We start from the raw sequence: 19,280 nt of genomic DNA, 5'->3' as shown, positions 1-19,280 counted from the left end.
AAGCGTTCTACTAAGCCTCTAGCACAAGGGATTATGCAACATCCTACTAAAACAAAAATTGCCACCACTATGATTATTGTCGTGGCTGCTGAGATGATAAATGTTTTCCATTTACCAAAAGCTCTATCCATCCAACCTGTCCAGGATGTATCAACGCCAGAGTTCTCTGCCAATTCTTGCGACAGTGAGGTTAAGCCTTCTAAAGCTCTGGTAATTGATCCATCTGGAGCTGTATTGTTGGGGATAAAGGTGCAACACTGGGTACCTATCTTTTGGCACACCCCGCCATCCGCTGCTAGAAGCTGGTCAAGAACTAATCTATTTTCCAACGTCATCCGGCTAGTGGCGTCTAATTGTGTTGCAATTCCTTGAACTGCATCCCTAGTGTAGTTCACAAATCTCTGCTGGTTGTAATATATATAGTTGATCCAGTCCAGATTCTTATTGATAGTCGCCCACCAAAAGAAAACTGATTCAAATCCTGCGGCTATCTGGTTTCTGGCTTTAAACTCATCAGGAACCCCTCTTGGAACTCCAATAGTATCTATATAGACCCGATCATCAAAAGATCCAGGCATTGCATTTCTCTTCACTCGTGAGGAAGAGCTGCTATGAGGAGGAGGCAAGGATGCTATAATGATTGGAATGACCAATTTGACTAGGGCACATCTGCCTGTCCAGTTGTTAGGAAGTGTATGGCGAATAGTGCGGGTTCCACAGTACCACCATATGTCTGCTCTAGCTTGTGAGAACCGTGTTAGGGTCAGATTTTTCAGAGTCCCATTTCCTAAGGTTGTGTTACAATTGGTTAAGTTTCCTAAAAACCGTGTCTGTTTCACCCCATATCGTTCCAGACATGTATGATATTTGGTAGCAGGATTTGGAATCCTGAATGCAGGTGGAATCCTCATCCGAGGAGGTAAGTAGGGGTGGTGCTCGTCAAGATGTAGACAAGACTGATTTATGTCATCTTTAACCTGCAATAACTGCAACATACACCAAAATCCATCTGGATCATTGTGGAGGTCTAACGGGAAAGGAACTAATGTTGGTTCTGCTCTGGCATGGGAACAAAAATAACAATTAGAGACATTCAAACTCTTTGTAGTATAATGGGCCCATTCGAGCCATAGGTTTGTCTCTCCAAATCCTGTTTCTAGTGCTATTAAATCTTTAGAATCATTAATTCGTACAATCTGGTAAGGGATTTTTATTTCTGGGATTGTTGTTGGCATTAAGGGATTAGTTTCATTCTTTTCTGGTACAGCGGGGGGTGGGACAACCTTGAAGTTTCCTATGGGATCTCTACCTGTGGCATCAATTCCTATGGAATAAGTTCTGTATGTAACATCCGTCACTCCTCTAAAAGTGATAGCCACTGGATTACATTTGGTCATTTGGCAGAGGCCAGTGACTCGCAATTTCATGATGGAAATGCTCCTTTTTAGATCTGGAATCTCAGTACCTGAGTAGGGAACCCATGAACCTGTATACCACCATACTTGTGCCCAACTTCCACAATTGGGGAAGGGACACAGGTATACTTCAAAAGCTGACAAATATTGCTGCACAGGATGTTCCCCACACATTGTGTAAGCACACACATCAAGGGTGATTGTGGTTGTGTCCTTGGAAGTGGGTAATGTTATATCATAAGTGGTTGTAAGGTGTTCCCGAAAATTTTCTAGGTGCTGTGTTCCATGTATCATGGGTGTGGTGAGCACACACAACAGGAGAGCTACGCAGTTCATGTTGGTAGTTTTCATAATGAGGCACTGTAATTGTATGAAGGGTGAGTAACGGCTACTGATTAAGGACAGTGACAAAATTATCCCAAGGGTTTAGCAACAGGTATTTGGGTATGGGGGGTAAATTCTAATAGCCCCTATTTCAGTTGGATCTGGGATTTCGAAAATACCATATACTTCCAAAGGTCCCAATCCAACTTTTCTGATGAACAGGAAGGGAATCCAGTCAGTGCCCAATACAGCGTATGTAATTACCCAAAAGTCTACAACTTCACTAGTTTGTGGTCTGATTAGGAGGTCGTCTGTTTGTTCAATTTGTAAGCCTAAGATTCCTCCAAACAATACCTGAGTATGTGTAACCGTACGGCTAGGACCTAATGTCCAACTGTCAAACAACGTTTCACACAGCGTGTGGTATCGGGTAAAGGGGTCCCAATTGGGATCGTCTTCTGGAGCAGGGTCCCAATGAGGATACAGTAATTCTCTTTCTGGGGTTTCAGGGATCAAGTGTGCACCTAAATTTAAAGGCGACGGTGGGGGAGGATCAGATGGAGAAGGCGAAGTGTCTGGTAAATTCTGGGACATATATTGATGATCACTTGAGCTATCTGGGAGGACGAGTGGCTGGGACAGTGGTGACTGGTGTGGCTAAAGTAGTATGTGTGGGAGGAGGAGCGTCACTAGCAGGAGACAGAGAATAAAGAGGAGGGGTGGGTTGTAATTCAAGCAAGGCAATATTATCCCCAAAAATAGTTGTACGATTGGGGACAATATGGACCGAGCTACTGATAGGATTGGGAACAGTTGTAGAATACAAAACAGGAGGATCAGTGAGGAAAGGAGTAGTTGCAGAGGTTTCAATAGGATCTGGAGGATTGCCAGTTGAAAAGTCTGTCGTGGCAGATGTGTCTGCCCAGGGGGTGGGATGACTGGTGGCAGCGAGGCTGATCTTTGAGATCGTCTGGGGGGGGCTATATCCAACCAGGCGTGGGAATGTGATGTTCTGTTGGAGCTTTGTGTTGGCTACTGTAGTAGGTAGTGGAGCAGGAGCAGATGCAAGTACAGAAGTAGTTGCAAGTACTGTTGGGGTAATTGCAAGTACAGAAGTAGTTGCAAGTACCGTAGCGTTTCCGGCTGGCAAGGTAACGTTGCCAGTGGGAAAGGCAGTAAGGGTGATCCAAAGATCACTGGCAGCAGTATAGGTAAACAAGGTAGTGAAAAGCAAAACCAAACCTATACACAGTATGATCATGCACACGAGTCCAACAGCAAACAGTCTGGCAGATGGGAAGCAGAAGAAGAGGGTGTATTGATGTAACACCGTTACAGCAGAGGCAACACTTGGACGAGCGCTGGTTCCGACCTTGTCATCAGAAATGGTGTCGGCTTCCAGATAATTGTCATCCAAGTCTTTGGACCAATGGGAATTTGTATCAGATACCTGTTCAGAGTCACACTTATGTAGAGAAACAGTCTGTAAGGGGATAGGTTCTTCTGAAGTGCACAGCGGCGGAATTTGCTGTGGCATTTATCTGGCTTGATTCGGGAAGTACCGATGTAGAATATCGAGCAGCTCACAGGTGTTGCTGTGCAAAATGTTTACTGTGGGAAATACAATGGACTCTCGGTCTTCCGGGGTCAACTGTCCTGCTAGGTTGCGGACTTGGAGGAGATCGTCTGCCAGATTACGGATTCTGATGAGGCGGATGCGAAGATCCACATAGGGAAGTGGATGAACAGGAACTGTGGGAGGTGGAGGTGAAGAAGGCAACTCAAATACTGGTTCAGATACAGGTGGTTGTTCAGATGGTGACTCTGGAGATTCTGCGAAGGCTTGGATAATAATGTCAGCCAGATCAAGGAGGTGTGATTCAGGAGAGGGGATAAGGTGGTTAAGTCTTTGGTCAAGTTGATCAAGATGATTCAAAAGTGTTGGGTGCGGGGTCGGTGGTCTCGGGCTCAGGGGCGGTGGTGATGGGGTTCGTACTGGGACTGGTCTCTCCAGTGACTGATGTGCTGGAAACAATGGCGGTGGAGATTGGGTTCGTGGGAACATCAATGGAATATCCAGGAGACCTGATGGGGTATTTGGATAAGCTCGTATATCTTTCAGATGGACCCAGGATGTGTGGTCCTCCAGCTTTGCAGCTGTGGCTGACAGGGCTTCTATCTTGAAGGGCCCAACGTAGATCGGATCTCGCCAGGTCTTGTGCGTGTAGTAACGCCGGTGCACCAGATCTCCCACTTTATAAGGGGGGGATCTATCGGCATCACAATCCCCTCTTCTGTCCGAAATGGCCTGTGGAATTGAGGACAGAGAACTTACAATAGTTTGCAAGATATCCCAATATACTGAGTATTGATCGGGTACTTGAGTGTCTGGATTGCCAGGTATGAGTCGCATCTGGCGACCTGTACATAATTGGAACGGCGTCAGTTTAAGGGAAGAGGATGGAGTGGCACGGAGAGATAATAGTGCCAAAGGAAGGGCATCTAGCCAATTCTTTATCCCATTGCCATAAGCTGACGCATTTTTGTTTTGAGCAATCCATTGTATCGTTCAACCAGACCATTACTGGTGGGTTTGTAAACACAGACAGTTCTGTGAGTAATGCCGAGTAATTTGTAACAATTATGAACTACGGTGTGACACATGGGCATCATTTGGGGAGCCCATAATCTGGAAGACAATTGATCATACAGTGTAGTAGCATTTAAATGTAAGGGGTAGTGGAGGGCATGCAAAAGAAGAGATAAAACATGCTGTGAAATACATAATTGCCCATTGGGATGGGTCCAAATTCCATTCGGATTTAGGAAACATCCTGCCTGCTTCCACAAAGTGAGTTCTGCTTGTGAAAGGGAGGAAGTGAGGGTAGTAGAGAAGTCTGAGATTAAGGATTCGGAGGGAGGGGACGTTACCGGGGGCTCAGATTCAGGAGATTGCAAGGAGGTGATGACAGGAGGAGTGTTGAAAGCAGGTGGGATGTCAGGGGAGGAGGATTTAGAGGGTGATGAATCCGTGGGAGTAGAAGGGGGCGTCTCAAAGGGAAGCGCTTCGGACGCGAGTACAGGAAGTGTAACATCGCAAGTGGATATAGTAGGAAGATTGGAAAAGGAAGTGACTTCACGGGCTAGTTCATCTGCAGCATGGTTACCATTAATGGCGAAAGAGAAAACTGTCTCCTGATGTGCTTTAATCCAGGAGATACTGGTGCGAAGGCCTTTTTGATGGCGCTTCTCCAGTGCTTCAAAAAGTGCAGTCCACAAAGGTAAGTGACTTAGGGGTTGCCCGATAGAGGAGATCATACCCCTCTGGTTCCATTTGCGAACATGGGAATGCAAGGAAGTGAATACATAGTCTGAGTCGGTGACAATGCTCAAATCTGAGTGTAGTGCTTTAAATAGTATAACATACAGAACTGCTGCAAGTTCTGCAGTTTGGGCTGTGAATGAATCAGGTAACCTGAATTGTATAGGCTCCAGAATATCTTCTTCTGGTGTATAACGGAGGGCGGCAAAACCGGCAACTCCGTTTTGCTGAGAACCATCTGTAAACCAAACCTCGCCACTTTGCAAGATTTCTGAATGTAGATGGAGTGATTCAGGAACAGATAATCGGGTAGTGCACTCATGGGGAAAAATAGCATTTTGTGCTGTCTCTGTTACAGTGAGTAATGGATCCAGGCGTTGAAGATCAGTTAAAGTTAATGGGTGAATAGAGTGCACTACACTGAACAAGAGCACTTGATACTTTTGTAATCGGCAGACAGTCATGTGACTGATCTGTTTATCCAACAGATATTTAACATCATGGGATGTGTGAAGAATCACCGGAAGGTGAGGAATGTAGCTGTATAGTTTTGTAACAGCTGTGCTGGCGGCAACAAGGCCTTTCTCACAAGTAGCAAAAGCTCTTTCGACAGGTGAAAAAGTACCCGAGAGATAACCACAAGCAAGGTCATCATGTTCTTGAGTGATCAGGCAAGACCAGGTATTCTCAGTATGCACGACCCAAAGGTGCACATCCTGAGAGACATCAATGGTTGCCAATGGTGAGGAAAGCATAACATCCTTTACAAGGGCCATAAGATCAGCTGTTTCTTGAGGTGTAAAAAGAACGGGTTCATGTTTTGCTTTCTGTTTGCCTTGTAGTTTCATATAAAAGGGTTGAGTTCGGGCTGAATAATTTGGTATCCACAGGCGACAAAAATTTTACATGCCAAGGACACCTCTGAGATCAGAAATGGTGGTGGGCAAACGCAAGGAGGAGACATGTTGCAAAGTGTCGGGACCTAGGCCCTTCTGACGGGGGCCAATGTGATGGCCAAGAAAGGTAACATGTGTCTGAGCAACTTTTAATTTCTTTCTGTTAACCTTGTAACCTTTCGTAGCAAGAAAGCCAAGAAAGTCACAGGTGACCTGAACACATGTGTCAAAATCGGGGCAGGTGATGAGCATGTCGTCTACATACTGAACAATGGAAGTTTGTGGTGGGAGGCTATATCTGTACTGTTTGAATTCTTGTATGTGTGCGGCTAAGGTCTGGGAAAAAACTGTAGGACTGTCAGTAAATCCCTGAGGGAGACGGGTCCACTGATATGTTGTGTTATTGAATTGGAAAGCCGGGCGCGGTGGCGCGTGCCTGTAATCCCAGCTACTGGGGAGGCTGAGACTGGCGGATCGCTTGAGTCCAGGAGTTCTGGACTGCAGTGTGCTATGCCGATCGGGTGTCCGTACTAAGGTGGGCATTCAATATTTTTGGATGGTTAGCTTTTACACGAGAAGTTTCCTAACTTTCCAATGTTGTAGTTTGGTTAGTCATATACGAGATGTTTCCTAACCACAAAATTTTGAGTGGGTTGTTGTACATGAGAAGTTCTCAAACTACAGGTCCTTTGGGGTGATTAGACGCACACGAGAAGTTCAAACGCACACGAGAAGTTCACTAGTCAGCGAAAACCCATTGGACCGCTGCTCTTCGACTCATGACACCTTATTCGCTGGTTTCTTGAGTCCTTTTTGGGAGTGTTTGCAAGGTCCCTTTTTGGGGGCTCTGCCATGTATACGGAATAGTTCTTGGTAGGCTGGGAAACTGGGTTTCTTTACGCCTTTAGAAGCACACTCTGGGGAGTAGTATTTATTAATTTGGGATAGAGTAGTATAAATATATAATAGCTGACACTAAACACCTTCTGCTCTATTTTCTTACACTTTTCACCTTTGTAACTTTCAATTGTCTGTTTATTTAACCTGCGGCAAAAGCATAGGGCTTTCCGCCAATTAGTAATTTATGTTTTAGGTTCCACTTCTGGGACGCTCTTGAAGACGCGTGAGTATAAAGGTGTTTTCTATACGCATGATGCATGTTTTCCTTTGAATGATCTTCCTTTGCACGTTTTTATATATATTTATACAGATACCTATTATAATTCTTTGAACTATATATATTAACAGTGTCATGGTCACTAATTGAAATCTACCCTTATTAACCCTCCCTCTATGATTTTGCTCCCTTCCCCTTCCCCCCCAACACTCTTCTACCCCCCTGCCCATCCCTAAACCCCAACCTATTCCCACCTGTCTAAAGTGAGAAATGGGAAGATCAATGATGTGGGCCTCCCCCATCCCCCCCGCCATTTCTTAATTGCAATATTTATCCAGTACCTCCAATTTAGAGACTCTTGGCCATGCTGATTGGGACCAGCCTCAGGTTTCTGTGGCTTCTTGCTGGCTGTCCTTGCTCTGTTGTGGGCGAGGAATTGTATTCACCCAGTCCTGTGCTTCTTTGGGGGTTGTTAAAACATGCCATTTACCTTGATGGTTGACTTGTAGAGTGGCTGGGTATATTAACATGAATTTCTTGTCTGCCTGTATCGGCATATTGCAGATCTGACCGTATGCCCGTCTCCGTTCTTGTAAAGCAAGGGAGTAGTCCTGGTGAATTCTAACAGGTGAGCCCTCAAAGGTCAGGGTATCTCATTTTAGGCTTGCGCCCCTTAGTATTTCTACTTTGTGCACAAAATTGTGGATTTTAATCATTACCATTCTAGGTCTCTGGTTATGTTCAGGCTTCCTTCCCACGTGGTGTGCGCGCTCGAGGCAAATCGGGCCCATTCCATCCGACAGCGCGAATTCCGCCTGTAGCCATTTTTCTAGTATCGAAGGCAGCGCACGATCAAATACCCTCTCAGGTATTCCTAATATTCGCAGGTTACCTCGTCTTGATCGATTTTCAAGATCGTCCAGTTGTTGCGCTTGCTTGTGCACGAGGCTCCTTAATTCTTTACGCTGCTTTGCTGTTCCGGTCCCTTCATCTTCTATTGTGGACACTCGTTGTTCAAGGTCCCCTGTTCATCTCGTCGTGTCAGCCAGCAAACTTTCCACTGCTTTTAGTTGGCTAGAAAGTTGCTGTAGCTGTGGGTCCAACGCTTGTTTCACCGCCGCAGTTATTTGTTCCAGTTGCGGCGTGATGAACAACGTAGCAGGCATTTCTGTCGGCGGATCTATCGCCATCTTATTTTCCGCCGTGCAAGGCCTGTCCGCATCTTTCTTTACAGTTTTCGGCGGCATCTTCGAATCAAGGCAAGTAACAAAGTTGTCCATGCACTCGCGCAATCTTCGCGTTTTGAATTTTTATTCGTTTGGAGTGTAACTTCAATCGTTCTAGTCGGCGGGGAGGGTTCGGCCTAGGAGGAGAGCTGTACCACCTCCGCTTTCTTCAACACATCACGTGATCCCCAGAACAACTGTCCTTAACCTTAAGACATCACATCCTTAACCTTGTCTGCAAAAATGTTGTCCCTTAGGCCAGGAGCATCGTCTAGGTGCTCCTTGAAGAGTTCAGAGACTCTCTGCTATGCCATTCTTCTTGCTCTACTGCAGCTGTGCAGGAAACCATATCATAGGCATTGTATGTAGTGTGAATAAGATGATAAGTACACTTTTGAAGGTTACAATGTAATTTAGATATATGGTCCTGCAGCCGTTTGAATGGTGCAGTTAGGACTTCTCCCATCTACTGAAGGAGTGAGTGATGGTAGTGTAAAATTTGCAACTGATGTGCCAGAACTTTCATTTTCAGCATTGTTACTTGGTAGACTTTCTTTCCTACAGTATCTTTGATTTTCTGGTCCTTTACTGCTGGTATCTGCACATAAGGCTTTGAGGGTTTAGATTTATTAAAAATGCTTTGGATTACCACAGGTTGATGAGGTTATTGTGGCTGGTCATAACCTGGTGCTGAAAGAACTATGTATTTGAGCTCAAGACATCTGGATCCCTTCAGAATTGGGATTGAAATTTTCCAGGTGTTTACTACTACTACTACTATTTAGCATTTCTATAGCGCTACAAGGCGTACGCAGTGCTGCACAAACATAGAAGAAAGACAGTCCCTGCTCAAAGAGCTTACAATCTAATAGACAAAAAATAAAGTAAGCAAATCAAATCAATTAATGTGTACAGGAAGGAGGAGAGGAAGGTAGGTGGAGGCGAGTGGTTACAAGTGGTTACGAGTCAAAAGCAATGTTAAAGAGGTGGGCTTTCAGTCTAGATTTAAAGTGGCCAAGGATGGGGCAAGACATAGGGGCTCAGGAAGTTTATTCCAGGCGTAGGGTGCAGCGAGACAGAAGGCGCGAAGTCTGGAGTTGGCAGTAGTGGAGAAGCAACAGATAAGAAGGATTTATCCATGGAGCGGAGTGCACGGGAAGGGGGTGTAGGGAAGGACGAGTGTGGAGAGATACTGGGGAGCAGTAGAGTGAGTACATTTATAGGTTAGTAGAAGAAGTTTGAACAGGATGCGAAAACGGATAGGGAGCCAGTGAAGGGTCTTGAGGAGAGGGGTAGTATGAGTAAAGCGACCCTGGCGGAAGACGAGACGGGCAGCAGAGTTTTGAACCGACTGGAGAGGTGACGAAGTGGGAGGCCAGCAAGAAGCAGATTGCAGTAGTCTAAATGAGAGTTGACAAGGGTGTGGATGAGGGTTTTGGTAGAGTGCTCGGAAAGAAAGGGGCGGATTTTACGGATGTTGTAAAGAAAGAAATGACAGGTCTTGGCGATCTGCTGGATATGAGCAGAGAAGAAGAGAAAAGAGTCAAAGATGACCCCAAGGTTTCGAGCTGAGGAGACAGGGAGAATGAGAGAGCCATCAACAGAAATAGAAAACAGGGGAGTGGGGAGGTGGGTTTGTGGGGGAAAATGAGAAGCTCGGTTTTGGTCATGTTTAATTTGGATGCAAGGTGAGATATCAGGGGTAGAAAGGTAGATTTGGGAGTCATCAGCATAGAGATGGTAGGAAAAGCCATGGGATGAGATTAATGAACCAAGGGAAGAAGTGTAGATAGAAAAGAGGCGGGGACCAAGAACAGAACCCTGAGGTACGCCGACAGGCAGAGGGATAGAAGTAGAAGAGGATCCACCAGAGTGAGCACTAAAGGTGCGGAGGGAGAGGTAGGAAGAGAACCAGGAAAGGACAGAGCCCTGGAATCCAAGTGAGGACAGGGTATCGAGGAGTATGCTGTGATCGACAGTGTCAAAAGCAGCGAAAAGATCAAGAAGAATGAGGATGGAATAGAGACCTCTGGATTTAGCCAGTAATAGGTCATTGGAGACTTTAGTAAGCGCAGTTTCAGTTGAGTGGAGAGGGCGAAAACCAGATTGTAGTGGGTCAAGAATAGCATGTGAGGAGAGAAAATCAAGGCAGCAGTGGTGAACAGCACGCTCAAGTAATTTGGAGAGAAAAGGGAGGATGGAGATGGGTCAGTAATTAGAGGGACAAGTAGGGTCGAGGGAAGGCTTCTTAAGGAGAGGTGTGACCACAGCAGTAGGGACAGTTGCAGTGGAAAGTGAGAGGTTGAGAATGTGACAGATAAAAGGAATAAGAGCAGGTGAGATGGCATTAAGAAGGTGGGTTGGAATTGAATCAGAGAAACAGGTGGTACATTTTGAGGAAGAAAGGAGAAGTGTAGTTTCCTCTATAGTAACTTCAGGAAAGGAGGAAAAGGAATGAGGGGAAGGAGAGAGAGGGGAACAGACTAGTGGAGGGAGAGGTGGCGAGGTAGAGAATTCAAGGTTTATCTTTTGAACCTTGTCGTGAAAGAATTCAGCAAGGGTCTGAGGAGATAATGAAGGGGGAGTTGGGGGAGGGGGCACCTTGAGGAGAGAGTTCAATGTGGTGAAGAGAAGTCGAGGGTTAGAGCCAAGAGAGTTGGTCAGTTGGATATAATAATCCTGTTTGGTGCGTAAAAGAGCAGATTGGAAGGAGGTCAGCATGAACTTAAAGTGTAAGAAATCAGCAAGGGCCTGAGATTTCCGCCAGAGGCGTTCAGCGGAGCGGGTACAGGAATGTTGGTAGCGGATATTAAAAATCAGCCAAGGTTGGGGTTTTGTACGCCTTATAGGGCGGGTCATCAAAGGTGCAAGAGTGTCTAAGGCAGAGTGTAGAGTATTGTTGTAAGAAGAAACAGCCTCGTTGACAGACGTGGATGGTGCCACAGTAGAGAGGAGGTTTGAAACATGGGAGGATAGAGATGAAGGGTCAATATCGTGAAGATTCCTAGATAAATTAGATAAGATAGGATGGGACTGGGAGGGAGGGAGGAGTGTTTAGCTCGAAATCTTGCAGAACTTGGTGCAATGGGAGGGCAATGGCTTCCTTTAAATCACTAAGCAACTGTAGAATGCCTTAGAAGTTGGCCTTTTTACTGGCTGCCTGTGAAGGACCAAACTGCAACACCTTTGAGATTTTCAAGAGAAATTTTGAATATGAATAGTCTTCTAGATGCTCCTCTGGTGAAATAATTAAAGGGTCCGGTGGCTGAACTTCTGGATTTAAAGGGCTCTCTTCTTCCACATTTTCACAGCTTCAAGAATATATGAGGCTATGGAAGGAGTGGGCATCATCTGAATCAGGAAGGCCCAAAACCTCTTGGGCTGGAGAGTCCTAGGAGAAATGTGAGGCGATTGAAGCAAAGAAGACTATAGAAAGTAGGATTGTGGAACACTGTGTGAATCCCCTATCACATTAGTACTTTGAAGAAACAGTGAAATATCCTGGATAAATTTCTGAAGGAGCAGCAGCACATTACTGTGAGTGACTTCCTGACCACTAGGTAGAACTATTGCTGTTGGTAATGGATGCTAAGTGGAGAGCAATGGCATCTGCTTGCTCAGTACTTCAGACCTGATGCACTTTTGAGGAGGTTCAGAAGGAATCTCCTGCTGTGGAGAAAATGGTCTTTTGGTATATTTCTATCTCCATTTAAATGTTTGGATTTTTTTTTCTTGTGCCTTTTGTTCTCACTGTAGTCTGCTTTAAGATGGATGGCTTACGTGAGTTTAGAGTCCAACTTTGAATAACTCTGCATGCTGCCTATTCTGACTTTTGGAAAAGTAATGGAAGTGATGCTGAAGGAAAGGATAGTGAATTTCCTGGAAGCCAATAAGTTGCAAGATCCGAGACAACATGGTTTTACCAGAGGAAAATCGTACCAAACGAATCTCATTAAATTCTTTGATTGGGTAACTGGAGAACTGAATCATCGACGTGCTATAGACGTAATCTACTTAGATTTTAGCAAAGCTTTTGACACGGTTCCCCACAAGAGGCTCTTAAATAAACTCGATGGGCTGAAGATAGGTCCCAAAGTGGTGAACTGGATTAGGAACTGGTTGACGGACAGTCAACAGAGGGTGGTGGTAAATGGAGTTCGCTCGGAGGAGGGAAAGGTGAGTAGTGGAGTGCCTCAGGGATCGGTTCTGTTCAATATATTTGTGAGTGACATTGCCGAAGGGTTAGAAGGTAAAGTTTGCCTATTTGCGGATGGTACTAAGATTTGCAACAGAGTGGACACCCGGGAGGGAGTGGAAAGCATGAAAAAGGATCTGAGGAAGCTAGAAGAATGGTCTAAGGTTTGGCAATTAAAATTCAATGCGAAGAAATGCAAAGTGATGCACTTAGGGAGTAGAAACCCAAGAGAGACTTATGTGTTAGGCGGTGAGAGTCTGATAGGTACTGAGGGGGAGAGGGATCTTGGGGTGATAGTATCTGAGGATCTGAAGGTGACGAAACAGTGTGACAAAGCTTTTGACACGGTTCCCCACAAGAGGCTCTTAAATAAACTCGATGGGCTGAAGATAGGTCCCAAAGTGGTGAACTGGATTAGGAACTGGTTGACGGACAGTCGACAGAGGGTGGTGGTAAATGGAGTTCGCTCGGAGGAGGGAAAGGTGAGTAGTGCAAAGTGATGCACTTAGGGAGTAGAAACCCAAGAGAGACTTATGTGTTAGGCGGTGAGAGTCTGATAGGTACTGAGGGGGAGAGGGATCTTGGGGTGATAGTATCTGAGGATCTGAAGGTGACGAAACAGTGTGACAAGGCTGTGGCTGTAGTGAGAAGGTTGCTAGGCTGTATAGAGAGAGGTGTGATCAGCAGAAGAAAGGAAGTGTTGATGCCCCTGTACAAGTCGTTGGTGAAGCCCCACCTGGAGTATTGTGTTCAGTTTTGGAGGCCGTACCTTGCAAAGGATGTTAAAAAATGGAAGCGGTGCAAAGAAAAGCTACGAGAATGGTACAGGATTTGCGTTCCAAGACGTATGAAGAGAGACTTGCTGACCTGAACATGTGTACCCTGGAGGAAAGGAGGAACAGGGGTGATATGATACAGACGTTCAAATATTTGAAAGGTATTAATCCGCAAACAAATCTTTTCCGGAGATGGGAAGACGGTAGAATGAGAGGACATGAAATGAGATTGAAGGGGGGCAGACTCAGGAAAGATGTCAGGAAGTATTTTTTCACGGAGAGGGTGGTGGATGCTTGGAATGCCCTCCCGCTGGAGGTGGTGGAGATGAAAACGGTAACGGAATTCAAACATGCGTGGGATATGCATAAAGGAATCCTGTGCAGAAGGAATGGATCCTCAGAAGCTTAGCCGAAATTGGGTTGCGGAGCAGGTGGGGGGAAGAGGGGTTGGTGGTTGGGAGGCGAGGATAATGGAGGGCAGACTTATACGGTCTGTGCCAGAGCCAGTGATGGGAGGCGTGACTGGTGGTTGGGAGGCGGGAAGTACTGCTGGGCAGACTTGTACGGTCTGTGCCCTGAATAAGGCAGGTACAAATCAAGGTAAGGTATACACATGAGTTTGTCTTGTTGGGCAGACTGGATGGACCGTGCAGGTCTTTTTCTGCCATCATCTACTATGTTACTATATGTTACTATGTCTCCATGCTCTGCTAGAAGCTGGGCAGTGTAAGGGGAATACCTTTGGGTTATAGATTCCGTTGCTGTGGATACAGGGGCAGTTTGCTGTCTCCTGTGGGAGCCATTAGAGGCAGGCAACACTGAAGTGAAATTTGATACCAGCTGATTACCTCCCAGGAAAGCATGCCGAGTACTGTTGGCATTTCTCGTGGTTGGTGTGGCATGCTGGTGCCTTTGAAGCTGGTTTTTGTAGTCTGAACTTGCTCCCAATGACAATATCAGGGTGGGGTCTTGGCAAGAAGAGAGAGTTTTAGTGTGGCTTGTGGTTCCCATGGGTACAGGTACTTGGTCCAATGGGCCACTGATTTGGAGGTTTGCAGTCACCTGAGCATCTTGCACCTGAGACGCTCTGCTGCTTTTTGACAAAGTGCTGGTGAAATTTAAAGTTTTTTGTGTGCTTTCTCTGAGGAGAGATAAAAGTTGTGCCTCTCAGGTCACAGGAAAAGATTGACCAAGGAGGGAGACTTTCTTGAGCTACAGGAGAGCTCCATACACAGGTTCAGCTGGATGACATCACTATTCAGTGTGCCTACATACATCTCCCTTGCTTACCTGTGGAGAACCAACTATACCCCTTTAGACATTCCTCATGTTCACTTCTCTAGCACCAGCCTACCATCCACCCATGCATCTCATCCAACCTGCTGCCAAAATATTAACATGAACTTCCTATTTGTTACTCTTAGATTCTAATATGCAGGGTTTTAATTTATTTAGTAGTTGGTATTTAATGTGTTGTGTGAAAAATACAAGTATTTACTTTTGCATAATTTTGATTTTTTTTTGGTGCATAATTTAATTTTAATTTAATTTTGGGCGCACGCAGATCCATTTCTCAGCGCACCTGCAAAAAATGCCTTTTTTAAAAAATGTTGATGAAAATGGGCGTGTGGCAAAATAAAAACTGTCACGCGTCCATTTTGGGTCTGAGACATGACCGCCAGCCATTGACTTAGAAGTAAGGTCTCTCGTGTTAACCGTGCGGTAATCACCTACGCGCTTCAAGTTGGAGTTACCGCCCGAATTTTCTGCGCACCAGAAAATAAAATATATTTTCTGGTGTGCATAGCTGATGCCGTAAAAAATGAAATTACCGCACGAGCCATACGGTATCCGGGCAGTAACTCTGACTTGGCACGCATTGGACACGCATGGGCACCTATCCAGCTTATAATCGAAAGTGATCGCCGGACATCTTCCGACACAAATCGGGAGATGGCCGGTGATTTCTTAAAAGCGGCAAAATCGGTATAATCGAAAGCGGCATTTTGACAGCATCGCCGCTTTCCCGTCGCTTCGCCAGCGAAAGTTCAAGGGGGCGGGTTGGTAGATTAGCGAAGGCGGGACATGGGCATGGCTTTCGCCGATAATGGAAAAAAAAAGCGGCGTTAAGCAGTATTTCGCCGGCTTTACTTGGTCCTTTTATTTTCACAACCAAGCCTCAAAAAGGTGCCGCAACTGACCAGATGACCACTGGAGGGAATGGGGTATGACCTCCCCATACTCCCCCAGTGGTCACCAATCCCCTTCCAAACTAAAAAAATAAAACTAAAAACCTTTTTTGCCAGTCTGTATGCCAGCCTCAAATGCCGTACCCACCTCCATGACAGCAGAATGTGTTGTATCCTCCGACAGCCTTTCCCTGGTTGCGATGTGGCTCTCGGGTGAGTGTGACACCTTTTCTGTTAGGTGCCCTGCAGAGTCACATTAGCAATGCATTGTGGTGGGTGTAGGGTACTGCGCTCTACTCCCATGGTGCTTTTCCCCCCTGCTAACTGGGTCAGACTGTGCCCTGTTTTGTTTCCTGTTGTAGTCCATGCGGTAGTGGCCATTTTTGTAAGCCAGTTTTAGTTCCCTTTTCTGTGTTACCCACGTTAGAGAACGTAGTTCTTACCTTGAATGGTGCTGAAAGAGGGCATTGTACACCATTGTGCCAGCTCTGACCTACTGCTAATCTTAGTACCAGGGGACTCTTTGCCAGTGGGGCACAACCTCTGATCTGCAGTTAACTGTGAGTAAACGTGGTTATTTCAAGAAAGGACTTTTTCAGAGAGATTAGTCTTCAGGTGTGAACTGGTGTGCCAAAGTTATACAGCAGCAATAAGTCCTAGAGGCTGTATGCAGGTCCCTAGAACAATTTTAGTGGGTGCAGTACATTTGTGGGTAGTGGGTTTGGGGGGGGAGGGTTTGGGGGGGCTCAGCTCCCAAAGTAAGGGAGCTATGCACGTGGGAGCTTCTCTGAAGTCTACCGCAGTGACCCCTAGGGTGGCTGGTTGGTGTCCTGGCATGTCAGGGGGGCCAGTGCACTAAAAATGCTGGCTCATCCCATGGCCAAATGCCTTGAATTTGGCCGGGGTTTGAGATGGCCGACATAAGTTTCCATTATCGCTGAAAAACAAACCCGGCCATCTCAAACCCAGTGAACTCCACGGCATTTGGCCGGGCTAAACCGTATTATCGAAAAAAAAAGATGGCTGGCCATCTTTTTCGATAATATGGTTCCGGCCAGCTGTAGCGCCAGCGACGTTCGATTATGCCCCTCCACGTGGCTTTGTGAAAGTGCCCCTAGATGTACTAGTTGATTTCTCAAGGAATGAAAATATCAGAGGATAGTCCAACAGAAGCTAACAACAAATGTGAGGTATCACTTTCAATATATCTAAACCTCCTGCTATAGGATTTGTGTTTGACCTCTCCATCTATTGTAGTTTCTTTTATGTTCCTCTTCTGATTTTTGTGTTTGCAGGCTATAACCCAGGTGGATCTGTTTGAGCCTGAGAACCTCCTTTACATTATCATTGGCAGCAGTGCAGGAGGTCTAGTGCTTGTACTTCTCATTGGCATAGCCCTGTACAAGGTAAGAGCTCTGTTTTCTAGAAGTAATGGAAGCTATGTCGCTTAATCTCTGTAGCATTTATAGACTAAGGATCTGGAGACCAGTGGCTTAGGAAGGGGGGGGCGATGGGGCGGTCCGCCCCGGGTGCACGCGCTGGGGGGGGGGGGTCGGCTCGCTGGTTCTCTGCTCTTTTCTGCCCCGGAACAGGTTACTTCCTGTTCCGGGGCAGAGAAAGCAGGGAAGCAGTAGAGCCGACGCAGCTCCCAGTGACGTGCACTGGGGGCGGATCGGCCCTCCCGCCTGCCCCCCCGCCGCAAGGTAGGGTGCATTTCGGAGGGGGGTGCGCTCTGGAGGGGGTGGGGGCGCCGTGCCCTGCACCTGGGGGGGGTGCGCAGCGGCGACCCGCCCCGGGTGTCAGGCACCCTCGCTATGGCACTGCTGGAGACCAAACCAAGAGTGAAGTCCAGGTCTCATAAACATTTTCAGCACTGCTAGCTTAACTGCAGGAGCATGAGATGAAAAGTTGGAGCTCAAGCCAAGAACAGAGTCCAAATCTTCTTAAATGTCAGCAACACTTCAGCCTCAGGGACTGGAGCCCAAGCTGAGATTACAACCCAAGACTTGTATTGAATCTGATCTTAGCATACTCTTCATTTCCATTTTCTTTTTCAGTGTGGGTTCTTCAAACGCTCTTATAAAGACAAGATGGAAATCACAGAGGATCAAGAGCAGAGTCCCATGGAAGGGGAAGAGCAGGAGAAAGACTCTCATCAGCCTCTCAATGAACCAGCAGTCAGTGAATAAAGATCACCATATTCCTTCCTCTGCAGACTGTTAAAGACGGGAAGAGACTGGCTTTCAGCTTCCCATGAGAGTGGTTTAATTCTTTCCAAACAGAAAATTCCAGCATTAATGGACCACTTTTTATATCATAGCAGAGGTTTTATTGTTTGTTTTTTATGGGGGGGCGTTATGGTTTTTGCTAGAATTTCTTTTTTAAAGGTCAAACTCTTGCAGAGGTTTGTCCTCTATAGGTTTAATTTAGTGACTTTAATCAATGTTAGGTACATATCCACTGAAAACAATTATATGAGACGATTGTTTTTTATTTTAATTAATGGAACTGAGTAGGAAAATGTGTATTAGTGTATTTTAAACAGAAGATTGAAACTTGTGTCTGGAATCAGGGCAGCTGGCCTGTCTCGGCAGTCAGGATGTCACAGAAGAGCAATAGAGGAAATCAAGAAGAGGTTATTCATTGACTGTGTCATGCCAGAGAATGGTGGCAAACTACAGATGCTATGACAAGATTTTACATATTGTGGTGGTTATTGTACAAGCTCTATTCTTGTTATGGACGTGTGAAAAACTGGCATTTAGATGTCCATATTGCATGAACGTCCAAATTACAGTTATGTAAAGGATGTCTTACACTGCTGTATGTCCATATGGCAAGGGGGCATGGTCTGGGGGGGTGTTTAGAAAGGGTCAAAATATAGACATCCAACTCCGATCACAGAAGGGGAAGAGACATCCATGTCTAAAAAAGCTGACCATTGTTATTTAGAAGATGAAAACAAACAGGAGCCACCCACTGCAGAATAGAAGCAAACGGCATAACAACAGCAGCAACAATCCAGGGAAAGAAGATTGGGCAAGAGTTCATCCAAACAAGATTTTATTAGAAACAAGACCCGACCTGGCAAGATTCGGATAGATCTTATGAGGGGTCTATAATTATATATAAAAACAATTAAAACCATTTTGAGCAGAGTGCTGAATAGCAGTTCAAGATAAGTATTTTTTTTATGTTTATGCAGCTGAAGTTATTAAAAATGTCAGAAGAAGATGTTTTTCATATAAAAAGTTGAGACCAGTGAGGAAAGGCATCTCTAGCACTGAGAAAAATGATTGTGCTTAGAGTATGCTGTAATTCTGAGGATCCCTAAAAAAAATTGTTTATGAGAGGTATGGAGGGGCATTTTCGATAGAACATCTAAATCAGAATTTGGACGTCTTACAAAAACGTCCAAATTCTGAACAGGTAATTTTTGAAAAAGATAGACAACTAACCATCAAGCCACTCCTCGTCTTGCATTTGGACGTCTTTTCTTTGAAAATGGACCAAAAAAGGGACGTCCAAATTACAAGACGTCCATAGCATTTTCAAACACATAAGCACATAAGTAATGCCATACTGGGAAAAGACCAAGGGTCCATCAAGCCCAGCATCCTGTCCACGACAGCGGCCAATCCAGGCCAAGGGCACCTGGCAAGCTTCCCAAACGTACAAACATTCTATACATGTTATTCCCGGAATTGTGGATTTTTCCCAAGTCCATTTAGTAACGGTTTATGGACTTGTCCTTTAGGAAACTGTCTAACCCCTTTTTAAACTCTGCCAAGCTAACCGCCTTCACCACGTTCTCCAGCAA

General features: G+C 45.6%; 1 protein-coding gene across 1 annotated transcript in view; it reads left to right on the top strand.

Annotated features, from left to right (window-relative positions):
- The window catches only part of ITGAL (integrin subunit alpha L), a 430,397-nt gene extending 411,746 nt beyond the window's left edge, over positions 1 to 18,651 (top strand). The window contains exons 29-30 of the mRNA XM_030209478.1: positions 16,756 to 16,866; positions 17,518 to 18,651. Coding sequence (XP_030065338.1) covers positions 16,756 to 16,866; positions 17,518 to 17,649 — 243 coding nt within the window. The 3' untranslated portion in view covers positions 17,650 to 18,651. The remainder of the gene's footprint in view (positions 1 to 16,755; positions 16,867 to 17,517) is intronic.
- Positions 18,652 to 19,280: the final 629 nt, after the last annotated feature.

The sequence above is a fragment of the Microcaecilia unicolor genome, chromosome 7 (assembly GCF_901765095.1).
Source record: "Microcaecilia unicolor chromosome 7, aMicUni1.1, whole genome shotgun sequence".
In the NCBI taxonomy this organism is placed as follows: Eukaryota; Metazoa; Chordata; class Amphibia; order Gymnophiona; family Siphonopidae; genus Microcaecilia; species Microcaecilia unicolor.
The sequence above is the reverse complement of the archived record's forward strand: the minus strand, read 5'-3'. Positions and strand labels throughout refer to the sequence as shown.